The sequence below is a fragment of the Leptopilina heterotoma genome, unplaced genomic scaffold, assembly GCF_015476425.1.
Source record: "Leptopilina heterotoma isolate Lh14 unplaced genomic scaffold, ASM1547642v1 Lhet_237, whole genome shotgun sequence".
Taxonomy (NCBI): Eukaryota; Metazoa; Arthropoda; class Insecta; order Hymenoptera; family Figitidae; genus Leptopilina; species Leptopilina heterotoma.
In genome coordinates, this window is record NW_025110953.1 from 1,987,516 (window position 1) to 2,004,386 (window position 16,871).

General features: G+C 22.0%; 1 protein-coding gene across 1 annotated transcript in view; it reads left to right on the forward strand.

Moving 5' to 3' along the window:
* LOC122502755 (LIM and SH3 domain protein F42H10.3) overlaps positions 1 to 16,871 on the forward strand; it is a 36,401-nt gene that overhangs the window by 13,049 nt on the left and 6,481 nt on the right. Inside the window, exon 3 of the mRNA XM_043612949.1 lies at positions 15,048 to 15,319. Within this exon, the coding sequence (XP_043468884.1) occupies positions 15,048 to 15,319 (272 nt within the window). The remainder of the gene's footprint in view (positions 1 to 15,047; positions 15,320 to 16,871) is intronic.

A 16,871-nucleotide genomic window follows, 5' to 3' on the forward strand; every position in this document is an offset into this window, starting at 1 on the left:
TAATAATTGAATTGAAATGATGAAAATAATTTTGAAGAAATTATAGTTTTAATATTCTTATGATATGAAATAATGATTTTATTATTCGGTCATCTTAAATTATTATAAAACATGAAGAAATTAATCATTAATTAATTTCTTTATGTTTTATAAAAATTTTTTTATAAGCTATTGAATTTTAGAAGATTTGAATTTAAATGTTTTGAAAAATTTTCATTCCTACAGAAAAAAAATAATAAATTATTTATTTAAAAATAGAAGCTATTGATGTTTTCGAATAATTATATAATAGAATATTTTTTTGAGTATCTAATAATTTTTAAGAGTGAATCAGAATAATCTTTAGGGTCAGAAAAAAAGTCAAAATTTTATCAGAAAATCAGGGAAAAACAAAATTTAATTTTTGTGGCAACTCTGATCTAGTCACAGATTGTCACAGATGGAAATTTCATCCTCGAAGAAAGATTTTCAGAGAAAACGAAATCTTGATAGAACTTTTGATACAAAGATTCTGTATATGTTCGCATATCCACTTTGGGAAGTAATTGTCTACTCTCGCTTTTTCTTAAACGTATGTGCAGTAAATGTACACGCCCACAAGTCACATAAATTGTAAAATGTACTGGGTGCATGAAGAGTAGGTGCACACGTGTCAGAGTGTTTGCATTCATATTAGAATTGTTGGAGCAACCAAAGCAGAACATGCGTGTGAGACTCATTCAAACATGTCTGAACTGATTCTGGTTTCCTTTCCTCACCCCTCCCTCTCCATCCCCCTTTTGTGCAACTCTCCTCTGATGGATCATTTATTCCCTTTCTCTTTTACACTCCCATTTGCAAAAGATACTCCTTATACTTTTTGCCACTTCCGCCTAAAATTTCAAATGTGTTCACTGCTGTTGTGCCAGATCAGCCATAAGGAGTCACAAGGAGTGACTCATTTCTCTTTAAAAGTTTCTATAATCCAAATTAGGTGCATCATCATTATCATCATTATTATATCCAAATTAAACCAAAAACACCATTTTTGTCCACACCTCCCAACTTATTATAGTATATTTTGTCAACTGGAATTTTCCGCACTCTTTTTTCTTCTCGAGTGAATCAGAAATTTTATAAAAAGACACTCGGATTATTTATTTTCATCACGAGTGGCGTGAATTTATTATTTTCTTCTTTTCTTTGAAAGTAACAATTTTTGTTTTTGGAGATACAAGTTTTTTTTAAAGATACAATTTTAGATTAAAAAAGAACTGGAACGCACTTGTTAAAAATTGAAAAATTGCGAGAGAGTGTATTTTTAATTTTATCAATTATCTTTACACGAAAGAGATGCTAGGTAAATAATCGAGTAAATCCAAAAATAGAATCTTGAATTCCTAACAAAACCACTTAAATATCTTCTTACACGTTCTCCGCAGATCTAAAAATGTTTTATTCGCATTTTTATTATCCATATCAAATAATATATAAATCCTTTGGTAACCGGTTGAATCCTTAGTCACGTATCTTGTACTTTGGTTTATTTAATCTATTTTTTCGATTTTAATGAAATTATTTTTCTTTTTTGAGTGCATGTGAAAATTTCGATGATTTAACTTTTAATTATATTTGTAACAAGTAGACTTGAAAGTTATACAAGTAAATATTACAAAGTTGGAAATAAATAGTAGAAGGAGTAAAAAATAGTACAGAGTAGAAAATAAACAAACCTTGGATATTGGGACTTTTTTCGACTATTTTTCAAAAATTCAACTTTTTTCGACTTCTTTTCAAAAATTGCGGCATTTCTTCCAAATATCTTCAAAATATTCGATTATTATAATCTGAAAAATGACAAATCTTTCAAAAATTATTTTTTAATAATTTTTCTAATTAAATTTTGAAATATAAAAATTAAAAAAATATTCTCAATAATTAAAATTTTGTAAAATGTTCTTGAAAACAATTGATTTGTTTCAAGTATTTTATTTCAATTTTTTTTAAATCAACATTTGATGAATTTTAATTGAGGCCTTGGATCCAATAACTCGCCCGACGCTCGGAGGAACGCGCAACTGCCAGTCAGTGAGCAGTGAGCGCCTCTGGGCCACTCACTGCTACCCGACTGGTATTAACGCGTGTCTCCGAGCGTCGGGCGAGTTATTGGATCCAAGGCCTCAATTGTAAATTTTGAAAATAATTAAATTCTCAAAAATTTTAATGAAAAATTTTCAAGTGTAAATTTAATAATGAAAATGAATGACAATTTTAATAAAATTTCATGAAACAATTCAATTATATTTTAAAATAGTATAATCTTTGCAAAAATTCAATTATTTTCAATAAAGTTTCTCGAAAGAATTCAATTTTTTTCCTAATTCGTTATAAAATTTTTCTGAAAGAATTAAATTATTTTTATAAGAAGTAAAATTCTTTGCAAAAATTCAATTATTATTATTACAAATTTAATAAAATTTCATAAAAGAATTTAATTTTTTAAAAAATTTTAATTTTATTTTCGAAAAAATTCAATTATTTTCTAAAATTTTAATGAATCCTTTGAAACAATTAAATTATTTTTATAAGTAGTAAAATTAATCGCAAGAATTAAATTATTTACTATAAATAATAAAATTCTTATCAGGAATTCAATTATTTTCAATACAATTTTAATAAACTTTAATAATCAAATATTTAATTACAATTATTAACAGTCACAATTATTTTAAAAAGTTTAAAAAGATCTTTGTTTAATTCAATTATCTTCAAAATTTTTAATTAAAATTATTTAAAAAACGACATTATTTTCAAAAAAAAAACTTTAATAAATTCTTCAAAAGAATTTAATTACTTAGAAAAACTCTAATAAAATTGTATAAAAGAGTTTAATTTTCTATCAATTAGTAAAATTATTAATTACAATTATTCACAAACTATTAAGAAATTTAATTAATTTTTAAAAATTCAAAGAAATTCTTCAAAAGAATTTGATTAGGATTTTGTAAAATTTTAATAAAATTCTTCGCAAGAATTTAGTTATTTTCATAAATACCTAATAAAATTCTTTGCAATTTTTATTTATATTATAATAATTGAAGTTTAGTTAAAAATTGTTGAAAATAGAATTTTGGAAGTTGTAACTTTTAAAAATTATTAAGTTTCGGAAAGACGGAAATTGAAATTTTATTTTCCGTCGAAAAACAAATAAGAAGTATTTATTTATTTATTTAACAAAATTATTGAAGTTTTGAATAATTAAATTTAGAAATCAGTGAAAGGTCAGAAAAATACAAAATAAAATTTTTGTGGCAACATTGAAGTAAATAAACGACATTTTCGACCTTTTTTCTATTTTTAATCGACTAAAGCGACTTGGTTTATGCCTTAAAGTCGATCCGAGGTTTGAATAAATAATAAATAGTACAAGTAGCAAATAAATAGTACAAAGTAATAAATAAATAGTGCCAGGAGTAAATAAATAGTAAAGTAGTAAATAAACAGTATAAGGAACAAAATAAATAGTGCAAAGTAATAAATAAATAGTGCAAAGTAGTAAAAAATTAGAACAAAGCAGCAAATAAATTAACGGAAAAGGAAAACTTTATTTATTTATAACAGTTTTGATAGATTCGAAGGTAACGATGAGATCAACAGTTAAGATTGAGAATTACTTCTTCTTCTATTTTTTAATGATGAGATACAATTCTATTTTTTCCTCGCCTATATGACTTCACCTTTCAGCAATTTTAATGTCGAATGCTATGGCTTCAGGTTCATGCACTAGTCATAATTATTGGCGTTTGTAGTTGAGGAAGCCATATTTGAACTGAGCCAAGAGTTATTTAACAGTTTCTCCTCTGTGTTATATTTAACATAAATTAATTTGAAGAAAAAACAAATAAAAATTTAAAGTATAACCTTTGAATTAAATTTTACATTTCTTCGTGACAGTTCTTTCCTTTCTCAATCACATTATTTTCAAAAATTCTTCAAATTTAAAATGTATGAAATATTTTAAAAATATTAATTTAAATTAAGTTAATTAACTAAATTAAAAATATTTTCAAAATTTATCATTAATTTTAATTTTACAATTTTAAAATTTAAATTTTAAAAATTTAATTGTGTTCTTGTTTAGAAAAAGCGCAATATTTAGGAAATATTTTAACATCTCTAATTTTTTATTTAGAATCGTTAATGAAGTTAACAATGTCTGTAATAAAAGATTTAGAAGAAAAAATATTTACATAAATATTTTTGTATAGAAAATGTTTTGCATAATTTTTTTTAAGTTTTCGAACAAAAAACGTAAAAAATTTTCGAGGCAAAAATATTTGAGTGAAAAAATACATTTTTTCTTTTAAATTATTGATTGCAAAGGTTATGAACTTCATCAACGTCAATAAAATTTGAATTTGAGAAAGAAATAAAATTCCACTATAAATGAATGTTGGGTTATGAACTTTTTGGTGTATAAATATTTTTTCAAAAACCAATTGTTTCAATTTGTAATCGGAGGATGCGTCAAAGGTCAAACTCTTTGCCGCTCTCACTTTTCTCGGAGTGAAACAAGAAAAAAGGGAGGGAACAAAATTGTAAAACGAAATGAAAAAAAAACTATAATCAAAATATATTATACTTTTAAAAGAAACAATGGTTACTTTGAGAAATTAATATACACGCTACTTTTTTTTTCTATTATATTTGCTCAAAGAGGTCAACATCGTGAGTTTGCTTTCGGTGAAGGTGCAAAAACTTTATTGTGGGACAAGGTCACTATAATTGTATTTAGTAATGCAGACAACACATCTCTCATGTGAAATCAATTATTTTTTTTGAATATTATCACTTCCAAATGTTTAAACTTTAAACAATACTTTTCTTTGTCTTCTCAATCTGTTAATCTGCGGAAAGTTTCTAAATTTCCTCTCTAAATGATATTTTTACAATTTGAAATTTAAATTTTAAAAAATGCTTAAACAATTAAAAATTATAATTTAAGAAAATGTTAAACAATTTAAAATTTAAATTTAATTGTTTCTGAATAATAAATTAACGATGAGGTGTTAAAATATTTACTGAATATTGTACTTTTATGTTTCTAAAGTTCTGAATGTTCATTATTAATAATTGCTTCGTTAAATTAAAATTTTATTACAATAATTTTGAGTCACGTATTTTATTTAAATTAAAGTTTTAGAAAATTTTAATTTTAAAAAACTTTAATTAAAAATTCCGAAAATGTTATAATTTTTTTGAAAAATTTTTATTCAAATTTTTTTTTCATCGAATAATTTAATTCTAAAAAGACTTTCTCAAAAATTATTGATTAGAGAAGAATTTTAGTTAAAAATTCAAGAAAATAATTTAATCGAAAACTTGAAAATAATTTTTGAGAAGTAAATGAAAATTATTTATAAATTCAAATTAACTGTAAATTAAAATTAATTATGAATTAAATGTATCGAAAATTAAAAATGAGGGCACAATAATCGATTGAGTGCATATTGTAATTAAAATTAAAAAGTCCTCATTGATTCAAAGGATTGACAACATTTGCGTCAACTCTGCAGAAATTATGTTATTGATAATTACGATTAGTTGGCAATAAATCATTTCGATGCCGTAAGTCGGGTTTTAAATAATACACACTTGGTGTCGTGAAAATAAACAATTTTTCTTTTTAATTACCATTTACGATTCTATTAATTATGTAATTTTTCCCGTAATAGTTTCTGCTTAAATGTGATTAATGATTTTTGTATACATTTTTATAGAATATGACGAAATTAATGAAGGGAATTTGTAATTTGTCTTATTTCAATATAATTATAGTCGTTTGTTCTTGTGTGATAATTACAAAGTAGTGATAATTAGAATTCTACTGCAATAATAGCATCATAATCGTACTATAATAACTTTTATATCTTATCAATTTATTATTAAATTTATTTCAATGAAATTTGACAAAACTTTCAATTGTTTCAATTTTATAAATTATTTTCGATTATCTTCCAAAAAACTTTAATTATATTTTTTCAAAAGACTAATTTTTTTTTCATAATCTCTAAATTAAATTATTCAATACTTCAATAATTTTTGTTAAACAAATATTTAAAAAATTATTGTTATTTACTTTAATTGAAATTTCAAATAATTTCAATGTAAAACCTTTTGAAATTTAATTATTTCTAAAAATTACAACTGCAATTTTTCCAAAAATCAATTATTTTTTAGAATTTTTGAATAAAATTATTCAAAACGGTAGTAATTTAAAAAAAATAATAAATTAATAATTTTTTTAAATAAACATTTAAATATTATTATACTTTTACGGCGATTATAAAATTTTAAAAAGATTTCAATTTAAACAACTTTTAAAATTTTATCATTTCTTATAATTCCTTTTTTAAGGCTTCTAATATTTAATTATTTTTTAAAATTTTAACTGAAATTCTTTTTTAAATCAATTCTTATTAGAATTCAACGATAATAATTGAATTATTTAAATAGAAAAAAATGTGTGTAAAATTTAATTATTTTCCAAATTTTTAGTTACAATTCTTCAAAAAATACAATAATATTTAAAAATAATTTTTCAAATTTACAAAATAAAATTCTTTAAATTATAAAATTAATTTTAGTCAAATTTGAGAAAATTTCATATTTTTTCAATTTTTTAAAGTTTTTTTTTGAAATTTTTGAATAAATATTTGAATACTTATTGTTAAATAATTAATTGCCCACCAGGAATTGAAATTTTAAAATACTTTCAATCTAAATCTTTTTGAAGGATTTAGATTTTTTAATTTTCTAGAATTCAACTATTTTCAAAAAATTTTAATTACGATTTTTTAAAAATTTCCTTTTTTCAGAATTTCTAAATTAAATTTTTCAAATTTTATTCATTTTTGTTAAATAAATATTTGAATACTTATTGTTAATTGTCCACCACAGGAATTCAAATTTCATAATAGTTTCAATCTAAAACCTTTTAAAAATTTAATTTTCTGGAATTTAACTATTTTCAAAATATTTAATTACGAATTTTTAAAAATCTCCTTTTTTCCGAATTTTTAAATTATATTTTTTAAATTTTATTCATTTTTGTTAAATAGATATTTGAATACTTAGTGTTATTTATTTGTCCACCAGGAATTCAAATTACAAAATGCTTTTATTCTAAAATCTTTTGAAATTTAATTATTTCTAAAAACTAGATCTGCAATTTTTCAAATATTTTCTAAAATTTTAACTGAAATTCTTTTTCAAATCAATTCCTAATTTCTTATCAAAAAGTTGTACGAGAATTCAATTTCAAATGCAAAAATAAGTGATAAAATAATTGATTATTTCTAAAAATTGCAACTGTAACTACTTATGGATTTTTTAAATTTGAGAAAGAAAATTGATAGAATATTTAAGATTTTTTAATTCAAAATATAGTAATGTTTGATAATATTAAAATAGAAAAGATGTAACTTCTCAGTTAGAATTTCGAAATTAGAGCAAGATTATTGTATAGTAATTTTTCGAGGAGGCAGAAATGAAGACTAGACTCTCGTTCCGGGTTCGTGACACCGTGAATAGTTACACAGTTAACCTTTTCAAACGAAGGACAAGTAAAAAGTCAGAAAGGAAGTATCTATCAACAAGGATCATTGTTATATATGATGCGACCGATGTTAATTATCAAATCTCATTTTGAAATCCTATCGAGACTAATTAATGGAGAGAAAAGCTTGTTAATGGAGAATAGAATACGAGAGTTACTATATTTTTAAGTATAACAAAGGTATTTAGGAGTTGATTGTAAAAAAAAGTTAGAAAAATACAGAGAATAAGGCAGGTAAAGAAAGTCCAAAAGAGTCGAAATTAGTTCAGCATCCTTTTAATGATTTTAATTCTAAATTTAGTATCTTCATAATAGGCTCTATTAATCCGAGAAAATTCCATTGAAGGTTCTTTTAAAATTAGTCACATGCAGAAGCAAACATCTGTAAACTAAAACAAACCGCAAATTGGATCTATTTTTAATTTTACATCTAGTATTCTAATTCAAGAAATGCTTTATGTCCTTAAAGTTTTGAACTTGCAAATGAAATGCTTTTTTGTTACTTTTTAATTTGTTTTTTCACAATTAATTTGTATTACAATTACAAATTATTTTTTTTTGTATATCGAAAAGAATTCTTAACGATGTAAATTGTGAATTAAAAGTGCTTTTTAATTTTGTACAATAATTTTGAAGTGGATGAAGTTCACAACGTTTATAATCCAACGATTGAAGGAAAAAAAATATTTTTTATCCAGGAAACAATAATAAAAATTTATTTTTCTACAGTTTTGAAAGTTCAAGTGAATATTTTTTCTGCTCCAATATTTAAAAAAATTATTAGACTAAAGTGGACGATATTATATACTAAAACATTTCCAAAAAAATTCAATTATTTAAAAAGAATTTAATCAAATTCTACGCAAACCTTCAATTATTTTCATAAAATAATAGAAATTTCACAGGAATTCAATTATTTACAAATTTTTATAAATTTTTTTCGCAATTATTCAATTATTTTAGTAAATAATAAAATTATTTTAAGAATTCAATTATTTTTATAAATAATAAAACTCATTGCAGTATTTCAATTATTGTTAATACAATTTTAATGAAATTCCTTAAAAAATGTAATCATTCTTAAAATTTTTATTAAAATTCGTCGAAAGAATTTAATTATTTAAAAATTTGTTGATATAATTCTTTATGAGAATTGAATTATTCAATAAATTATTATTTTTATTTAAATAATTGAATTCTCGTTAATTTTTCTAATCAAAATTAATTTAAAAATGAATTTTAGTTAAAATTGTAGATAATAATTGAATATTAAAAGCATTATAACTTGAATTTTTAGAAATAATTGAATTTTGAAAATATTTCATATTAAAATCCTTGAAAATTTTAATTTTTCATTCTTTCAACTAACAATATTCTGCAAAAGAATTAATTTTTTTAAAACAGTTTATTTCAATTTTACTTGAAATTATTCTTTTGAATTTTGTATTTTCTAATATATATTTAATTGAAGAATTTTCGAATAATTGAAATTTTGTAAAATTGAATTGTAAACAAAATGAATTTGAAAATTCTCAAAGAACTTTTTTTAAAAATTATTAAAAATAATGGATTTATAGAAGAATTTGAGTTAAAAACACTTTAAAAACAATTCAAAAGAATTCAATTATTTAAAAATTTGTTGATAAAATTCTTTATGAGAATTCATTTTTGAGAAACATTCAATTATTCAATAAATTATATAATTTTGTATTTAAATAATATTGGATTCTAGTAAAATTTTTTAATAAAAATTGATTTAAAAATTAATTTTACTTAAAATTTTCCATAATAATTAAATATTAAAAGCATTATAGTGGCGTAAATTTTTAGAAATAATTGAATTTTGAAATTAACTTTTTTGAAAAAGTCTAATTAAAATTTTTTATATATTACTTGAAGTTTTTATTTTATAATATATATTTAATTGAAGAATTTACAAATAATTAAAATTTCATAAAATTGAATATTGTAAACAAATGGATTTGAAAATTGTCAAAGAATTTTTTCTTAAACTAAAAATAATCGATTTAAAGAAGAATTTTAGTTGAAAATTCTTGAAAATAATAATTGAATTGATTTTATCTCTCGGTCATCTTTAATTATTATAAAACATGAAGAAATTGATGACTCCGAGTCGAAGACTCGGAGTTATCGATATCTTCACGTTTTATACTTATGAAAAATTTAATTTATATTTTTAATTAAAAATGTTCTCTTATTTGACTCGGTCTGGTTATATTTTTGTCAGCAATTATTGGTCCGTAATTTTTCATTTTTGGTTCGTAAAGTCCGTATTTTTAAATACTTTCACTGGTTCGAGCCCTGGACAGACAAATTTTTTATTTGTTGAATTTTTAACGAAAATTTTACGTTTTTAAACAGTTAAAATTGTTACAAAAAGTTTTTAGCCAAAAATTTTAATAAAAAAATATTTTTTCTTTTGAATCATTGTTTATAAACGTCGTGAACGTCATAGAACAGAAAAAAATGTTTTGTTCACTTGAAAATTCAAAATTTTAGTAAAATACTAAAGTGAATAATTCTTTTTTTTTTACAAAATTCTGTAGAATAAAAACGACAACGATGTATTTAAGTTTGAAAATATTAACAATTGCTGATAGATGCGAATTTTATGGGACATATTTCATGAGGACTGATTTTCTCGATTCGTTCCGATTCTAAGATTGCGTATATTTCAAGGTCGCGATTGCAAATCGAATCAAAGCCTGGGAAAAATTCTAATCTCTCACTCTCAATTGAGTATAATTGTATGTTTGACACTTGATTACTCAAGACTGAATTAATTCACACTTAATTATCATTGTAATTGTTTATACAATGTGATTGTCTTATGTAATTGTTTCATTCTAAATATTAGTTGTGCGAACACTCTTCAATTAATTGGCGAGAAATCGATTTTCTATCAATTTTTCAAAATTGTTTGACAATTTTATTTAATAATATAAAAAAAAATTATAAACTTTTTAAAATAATAAAGTTTTTTTTACTTCAATTCTATTTTTTAAGATAATTAAATTTTTGTAAATAATCGTATAAAAAATTGATATTTCTTTCCTACTTTCGATAATATTTCCTTATATTTTCCTCTTTTTCTTGAACTTTTTCACTTTCTCCGTTTTTTTTCTAATTTTTCCAATTTCCCTGACTTGTAATAATTAATAATTAATAAATACCGTTCGGGCTCTAAGCAACTAATGACATACGATTGTCAGTAGAAATATTTAGAAGATGCAGGTTAAAGTGAAACAAATTCATTGTTCAGTAATCGAGATTTGTGTCACGAGTTCGTTTTCCATATATGGAAACTTTACGGTCTCGCCCAGGCATTATAACTGCAAGTTATGCAATCCCAACATCGAGTACCGATTATACTCGATGCAGAAATACTAAGTCAATGAATATGTAAGCGAAATTATATACATAAAGCAACGAAAAAAGAAATTAACAATTATTGATAAAAATTTCCTTTTTCAAAAAATTAGAAAGGGAATTTATCAAATTATTATACACTTAATTAAAATGATCCACAAGTTTTTAACGCTACTAATAATTTTCATTAATTTTCATTCTTCATTTTCCATTAAAATTTTTGAGAATACAGTCAAATTAAAAACTAATATTAATTTAGGTTTTAATTAACTAAAATTCTTCAAAAATTCATTTTTATTTTAAATAAATAAAAATTCAATTTAAATTTAATATAAAATTTTTTTTATTTTAATTTTCAAAAATTTTAATGAAATATACTTTTGGAAAAAAGTCAATTATTTTCAAAAGAATTTTACAGAATTTAAATAATTTAAAAACTTATCAATTATAGGTATATTTTGAAAACTTAGATGTCTGAAAAAAATTATTCAAAAATTTTTGATTATTTCAATCGTAGATTATAAACGTTGATAACTTCACCGACGTATTCTTTTCTCATTTTAGTAACTTTTAAAATTACTTTGATTTTTAAAAGGAAAACTTGATTTTCTTTCTAATTACTGTCACTAATTGAAGTTTAGATAAAATTTATTTGAATTTATTTTCAATTATAAAATTATACAAAAAGACACAGTTGAATGTATTAATACATTTTTTTGTGTTAAAAACATAAAAAATATTTAAATTACATCTGAATAAATTTCAAAGAATTTTATTTAATATTCTAAAAAATTAGGTTTTTTTAAAAAACTTATGATCCTAAAGTTCTGAACGTTCAAATGAACGAAATTTATTTATTTTATTTTTTAATTTAAATATTTATTACAATAATTTTTTGTCGATATAAAATAAATGAATTATAAAGTTTCTAAGTGTAAAATTTAAGTTTTTAATTTTTATTGCAAACAATAAATTATAAAAACATTTCTAATAAAAAGTGTTTTGTTCATTTGAACGTTCAAAACTTGTGGATCATAAAAACTTATATTCCAATTTTTGAAAGTAATTAATTGAATAATTTCTAAATATAACTAAAACTTTGATGAATTTCATTTAAAAATCTGAGAAAACTATTTTTTCGAAATTTTAATTGTATTTTTTAAATATAATTAAAATTTTTGAAAATAATTATTTTTTTAATGATTGTTATGTTGTGAATTTCTATTGAAAATGATGGAGTGTTTTTAATTTCAGTTATATGCTTTTTAAGACAAATGAATTTGTTGTAAATAATTCATTGAAAAATATTTAAGTTACTTGAAATTTCGACGAATTTGCAATTTAGAATTCTAAAAAGTAGTTTTTTCTAAATTTCATTTACATTTTTGAAGATAATAAAGTTTTAGAAAATAAATTATTAAAAAGTTTTTAAATAATTGAAATTTGAATAAAATTTCATTTCAAATTCTGAAAAAGTGAAGTATTTTGAAAGTTTTACTTCTATTTTCTTATGATAATTAAATTTTTCAAAATAATTAACTAAAAATAAATAAATTACAGAAATTTCCAAGAATTTTATTTAAACTTTTTTGAAAAAGTTAGAATTTTTAAGAAGTTTAATTAATTTTTTTTAAGGCAATTAAATTTATTTATTTATTTATTTAGATGTATAAACGGGCGATCAACCCTTTACAAAGTATAAAGATGAGGACAAAAACTTGTCGTTTTTAAACATTTTTATAATTATAACCTAATAAATTTAACAAATTTTCGAAAATAATAAATTAACAAATTTTTAAAAATTTCGAAGAATTGTTTTTCAAATTAAAAAAAAATTAATTATTTTAAATTTTTATTTATATTTTTTAAAACTATTAAAGAAATTTTAATAACAGTTAATTAATAATTAATTAATTATTTAATAATTAAAATTTAATATTACTTTGAAAGTAATAAAGTTTTTTTTAATTTCAATTCAATTTTTGTAAGATAATTACATTTTTGTAAATAATTCATTGAAAAATATTTAAATTAGTTGAAATTTCGAAGAATTTGCGATTTAGAATTCTGAAAAAGTAGTTTTTTTTTTAAATTCCAATTATATTTTTGAAGATAATTGAGCTTTTGACAATAATTAATTGAAAAATTTTTAAACATAATTTGAATTTTATTTAAAGTTCTGAAAAAGTAAGGTTTTAAAATATTTTAATTCTATTTTTCTAAGTGATTTAATTTTTGAAAATAAGTAATTGAAATTTTGTAAAGTTATGTTGAAAATCATTGAGATTTTTAAAAATTACTTTCTTCTAGAGGAAGGATTGTATTTTAATATTTTTTATGATAATACAATTTTTTTAAATAATCGATTTTTTGAAGAATTGAATTCAATTTTAAAAAATAATTAAAGTAATTTTATTTATTCAATTTTTAAACAATCAGGCAAAAATAAAATTTTTGTTGAAACTCTGAAAACGAAAATAAAAACAGAAATTAGTTCTAGGTATTTAAAATTGTTATGTTTCTTGGCAGATTTCTCTTCTTGAATAGAGAATTCAATTTTAATTATGTAAAATCGAAATCAGTTTGTCGGAATATTTTTTTTTTAATTTTTGAAATATTCAAAAATAAATTAAATTATTTTTAGTGTTTAATCCATTTTGGATTAAATATCATGAGATTGAAGCCGGTAACGATTTAAAACGAAAACAAAAATATAATGTGAAGATGTATTTTATTTTAGCTTCGAATTCGTGTTATTTTTGTGCAATTGTCCTTGAAGTAGCAATTAATTCATTTAAAAATTTGTAAACATCAATGTTCGATATGAATTTAAATCGAAAAAAATTATTTTTCGGTTTTTTAAAAACATTTGTTGACTTCAGCTTCAGTAAATATCAATAGTTGAGAATCCTCTTTTCGTATTTTCACTCAAAAAATGCAAAAAACAGAACGAACTTTTTAATTGTCTCTTTGATTTTAATCTATTTGATCTGATTTTTTACAGGTTGGCACGTAGCTTACATTTGATTTTATGTATATGAAGAAGATTGTTTGTAAAAATCAGTTAAGTGGCTTTCGTGAGAATCTTATAGTTCACAATCGTCTGTAATTCAATGTCTGCAAAGTGATCCTTTACTGTACATTATATACTTGGATGTGTGTATATATATTTATATCTTGATAGAGTACACTGCTTTGAAATAAGTCTACTATTTTATCTGCTTGGAAAAAAATGTGTCTTTAATAAAGGAATAATGAAGCGGTATTAATAATCAGTCTTCCTCTGACTTGACTTCCTGGAAGGAGTAATTAAGGTGGTTTGCAGCGTCATTCTAATTCCATTGAACAATGCTGTCATACCTACACGTGTAATTGTCATCAAGAGAGAGAAAGCACTCATTCGCTCATTTGTATTCCCATAGCGATGAAGTTTATGCTTCAGCGATGATCTCCATTTCCAGAGGATGTCTGCGATAAGAGTGTGTCGTTGACCGCATCTATTGCGATTACACTGTCTCGTTAATGTTCATTTTCACTGTAAACATATTCTCACTCTCACTCTCTCTCTCTAATCCCATACACTTTTATTGCAAATAACAAAATTATCAATAAATTTATACCTCGACAATACTGAGATTTTTTCCACTTTTTACGACTGAAAATTATTATGCAAAAATTTTATGATCTTATGACTTGATTTTCAAGCTCAGAAAGCCATGAAAGTCTTCAATCAGTCCTGAAAATTGTTATTGTACAAAAAGTTTTGTTCATGAAAAAAATGTATAAAATTAAAAAGATATTCCTCGAGTTGTAAAATTACAGAAAAGGAAAAAATTAGTTCTCTTCTTGTGGTCTTTGAAAAAATTACGAACCTAGATAATAATTAACATTCGCCCCCATTTGTTCGACCGAGTTTAGCAGATGGGAAGAGAAATCCTCTTTTTAGAATAAAGTGTTATTTTTCCATTTTTGTTATTCGAAATTTATTAAATATTTATTTTCGTTTTATATTCAGTATGTTTATTGAATTTTATTTCTAATTTCTCCCTCTTTTCCACAGGCATATACCAAAAGCAAAAGCGACGACAATGGCGGAGACTCCAGAGTTGAAACGTATCGCTGAAAACACAAAAATTCAAAGTAATGTAAAATATCATGCGGAGTTTGAGAAAGCAAAGGGCAAGTTCACCCAGGTAGCAGACGACCCAGAAACATTGAGAATTAAACAGAACAGCAAGATAATATCGAACGTTGCCTATCATGGTGAACTCCAGAAAAAGGCAATTATGGAACAAAAAAGGACTATGACTGGTGAAAATGGTGAACAAATCGGTAAATATTTTTTTTGTCTGTATAAAAATTCATATTTCCTTTCTTGAAACGTTGATTCGCTTTTTGTGTTTTTCAACAAAACCACTTTTTAAAAATATTTGTTTTCGTAACGAATTGGTTATAATTTATTATTATTTTCCATTTGTAATTGTTTCCTTTGAAAAAAAATTGTTTTCCTTGTTTTTGTAATTGCCTATAAATGTCAATTTTTATTTTTGCTTCCTCGTAGAGGAGGAATTTGTAACCATTGTATGTATTTTTATATCTGTTGCGTATTTTCTTTTTTAATTGTGAATTTTTTTTTTCCGTTTATAAATTTAGGGTTGCCACTGATTAGAGAAATTAGGGAATTCGGGAAAAAATTAGGAACGTAAAATTGATCAATGAAGTCAGGAAAAAATTAGAGAAATTTATCAAAAGAAGAAGAAGCATTAAATTTCCAAAAACAGATAAAAAAAATTCTAGTTTTTCAAAAATATTCCAAACATTTAAATATTCTTGAATTTTTTTTCTCGCCTTATAAACTTTGAAATCACCATGAATTTTAATATAAAACTTTAAATTTTTATCTTTTTCTGATAATAATTGAAGCTGGTTTCGGATATTTCGACTTTTTGGACTTTTTTTCAACTATTTTCAGCAAATACGACTTTTTTCAATAATTATTTTTAAAAAATAAGACTTTTTCGGCAAATTACTTTGATTTTTATAGTGTAAAAAATAAATAGTCAAATATTTCAAAATTTATTTTTAATTAATTTTTCTAGGATAATTAAATTTTTGAACTAATTAAAAAATTTTTAAACAACTGAAATTTTGTAAAATTTGATTGAAAACAATATCAAAAATTCTTTTAAAAAATTCAATTATTTACGAAAAATAAAATTATAATTATCCAAAAAAAAATTAAATTAGAATTTAGAAAAATGTGTTTTATTAGACTTATGAACATTTTTGGAAAAATCGTTCATTTTCATTTTTATATTTAAATTTTTTCAAAAACTTGATTATTTTTTTTTAATATTTTCCAAAAATTATTTTAAATAATTCTAATATTGTCAAAAAATTTTGAATTTTTTCCGTTATATATTTTCAATAATTCATCTTAATGATTTTAAAAAGAAATAATAAAGCGTTGCAGTTACTAAAAAAAAAAAATATTTTTATGAATATTTTATTCAATTTTACACACACGTGTCAGGGAAATTTCAGGGAATTTCATTGAAATTACGGGAAAAATATAAAATCTCTAGAATTACTAAAAAAAATTTAGTTTCTAGTGCAAACTTTTTTAAAAATATTTTCAAAAAAATAATCGAACTTCAAAAGGTTTTAAATCAAAATTTTTTAAAAATCAATTGCTGCAAAAAAATTAATAATAATTAAATAATTATTTAAATTAAATTAGTTACGCTTTAAAAATTTTTATTTAAAATTGTAAAATGAATTATGATTTTTAAGAAATTTTTATTCAATTTTTTAAAGATATACAATTTAAATTTTGGCAAATCGAATGAAAAATAAATTTGTCAACGAATTTCATTAGCTAGAT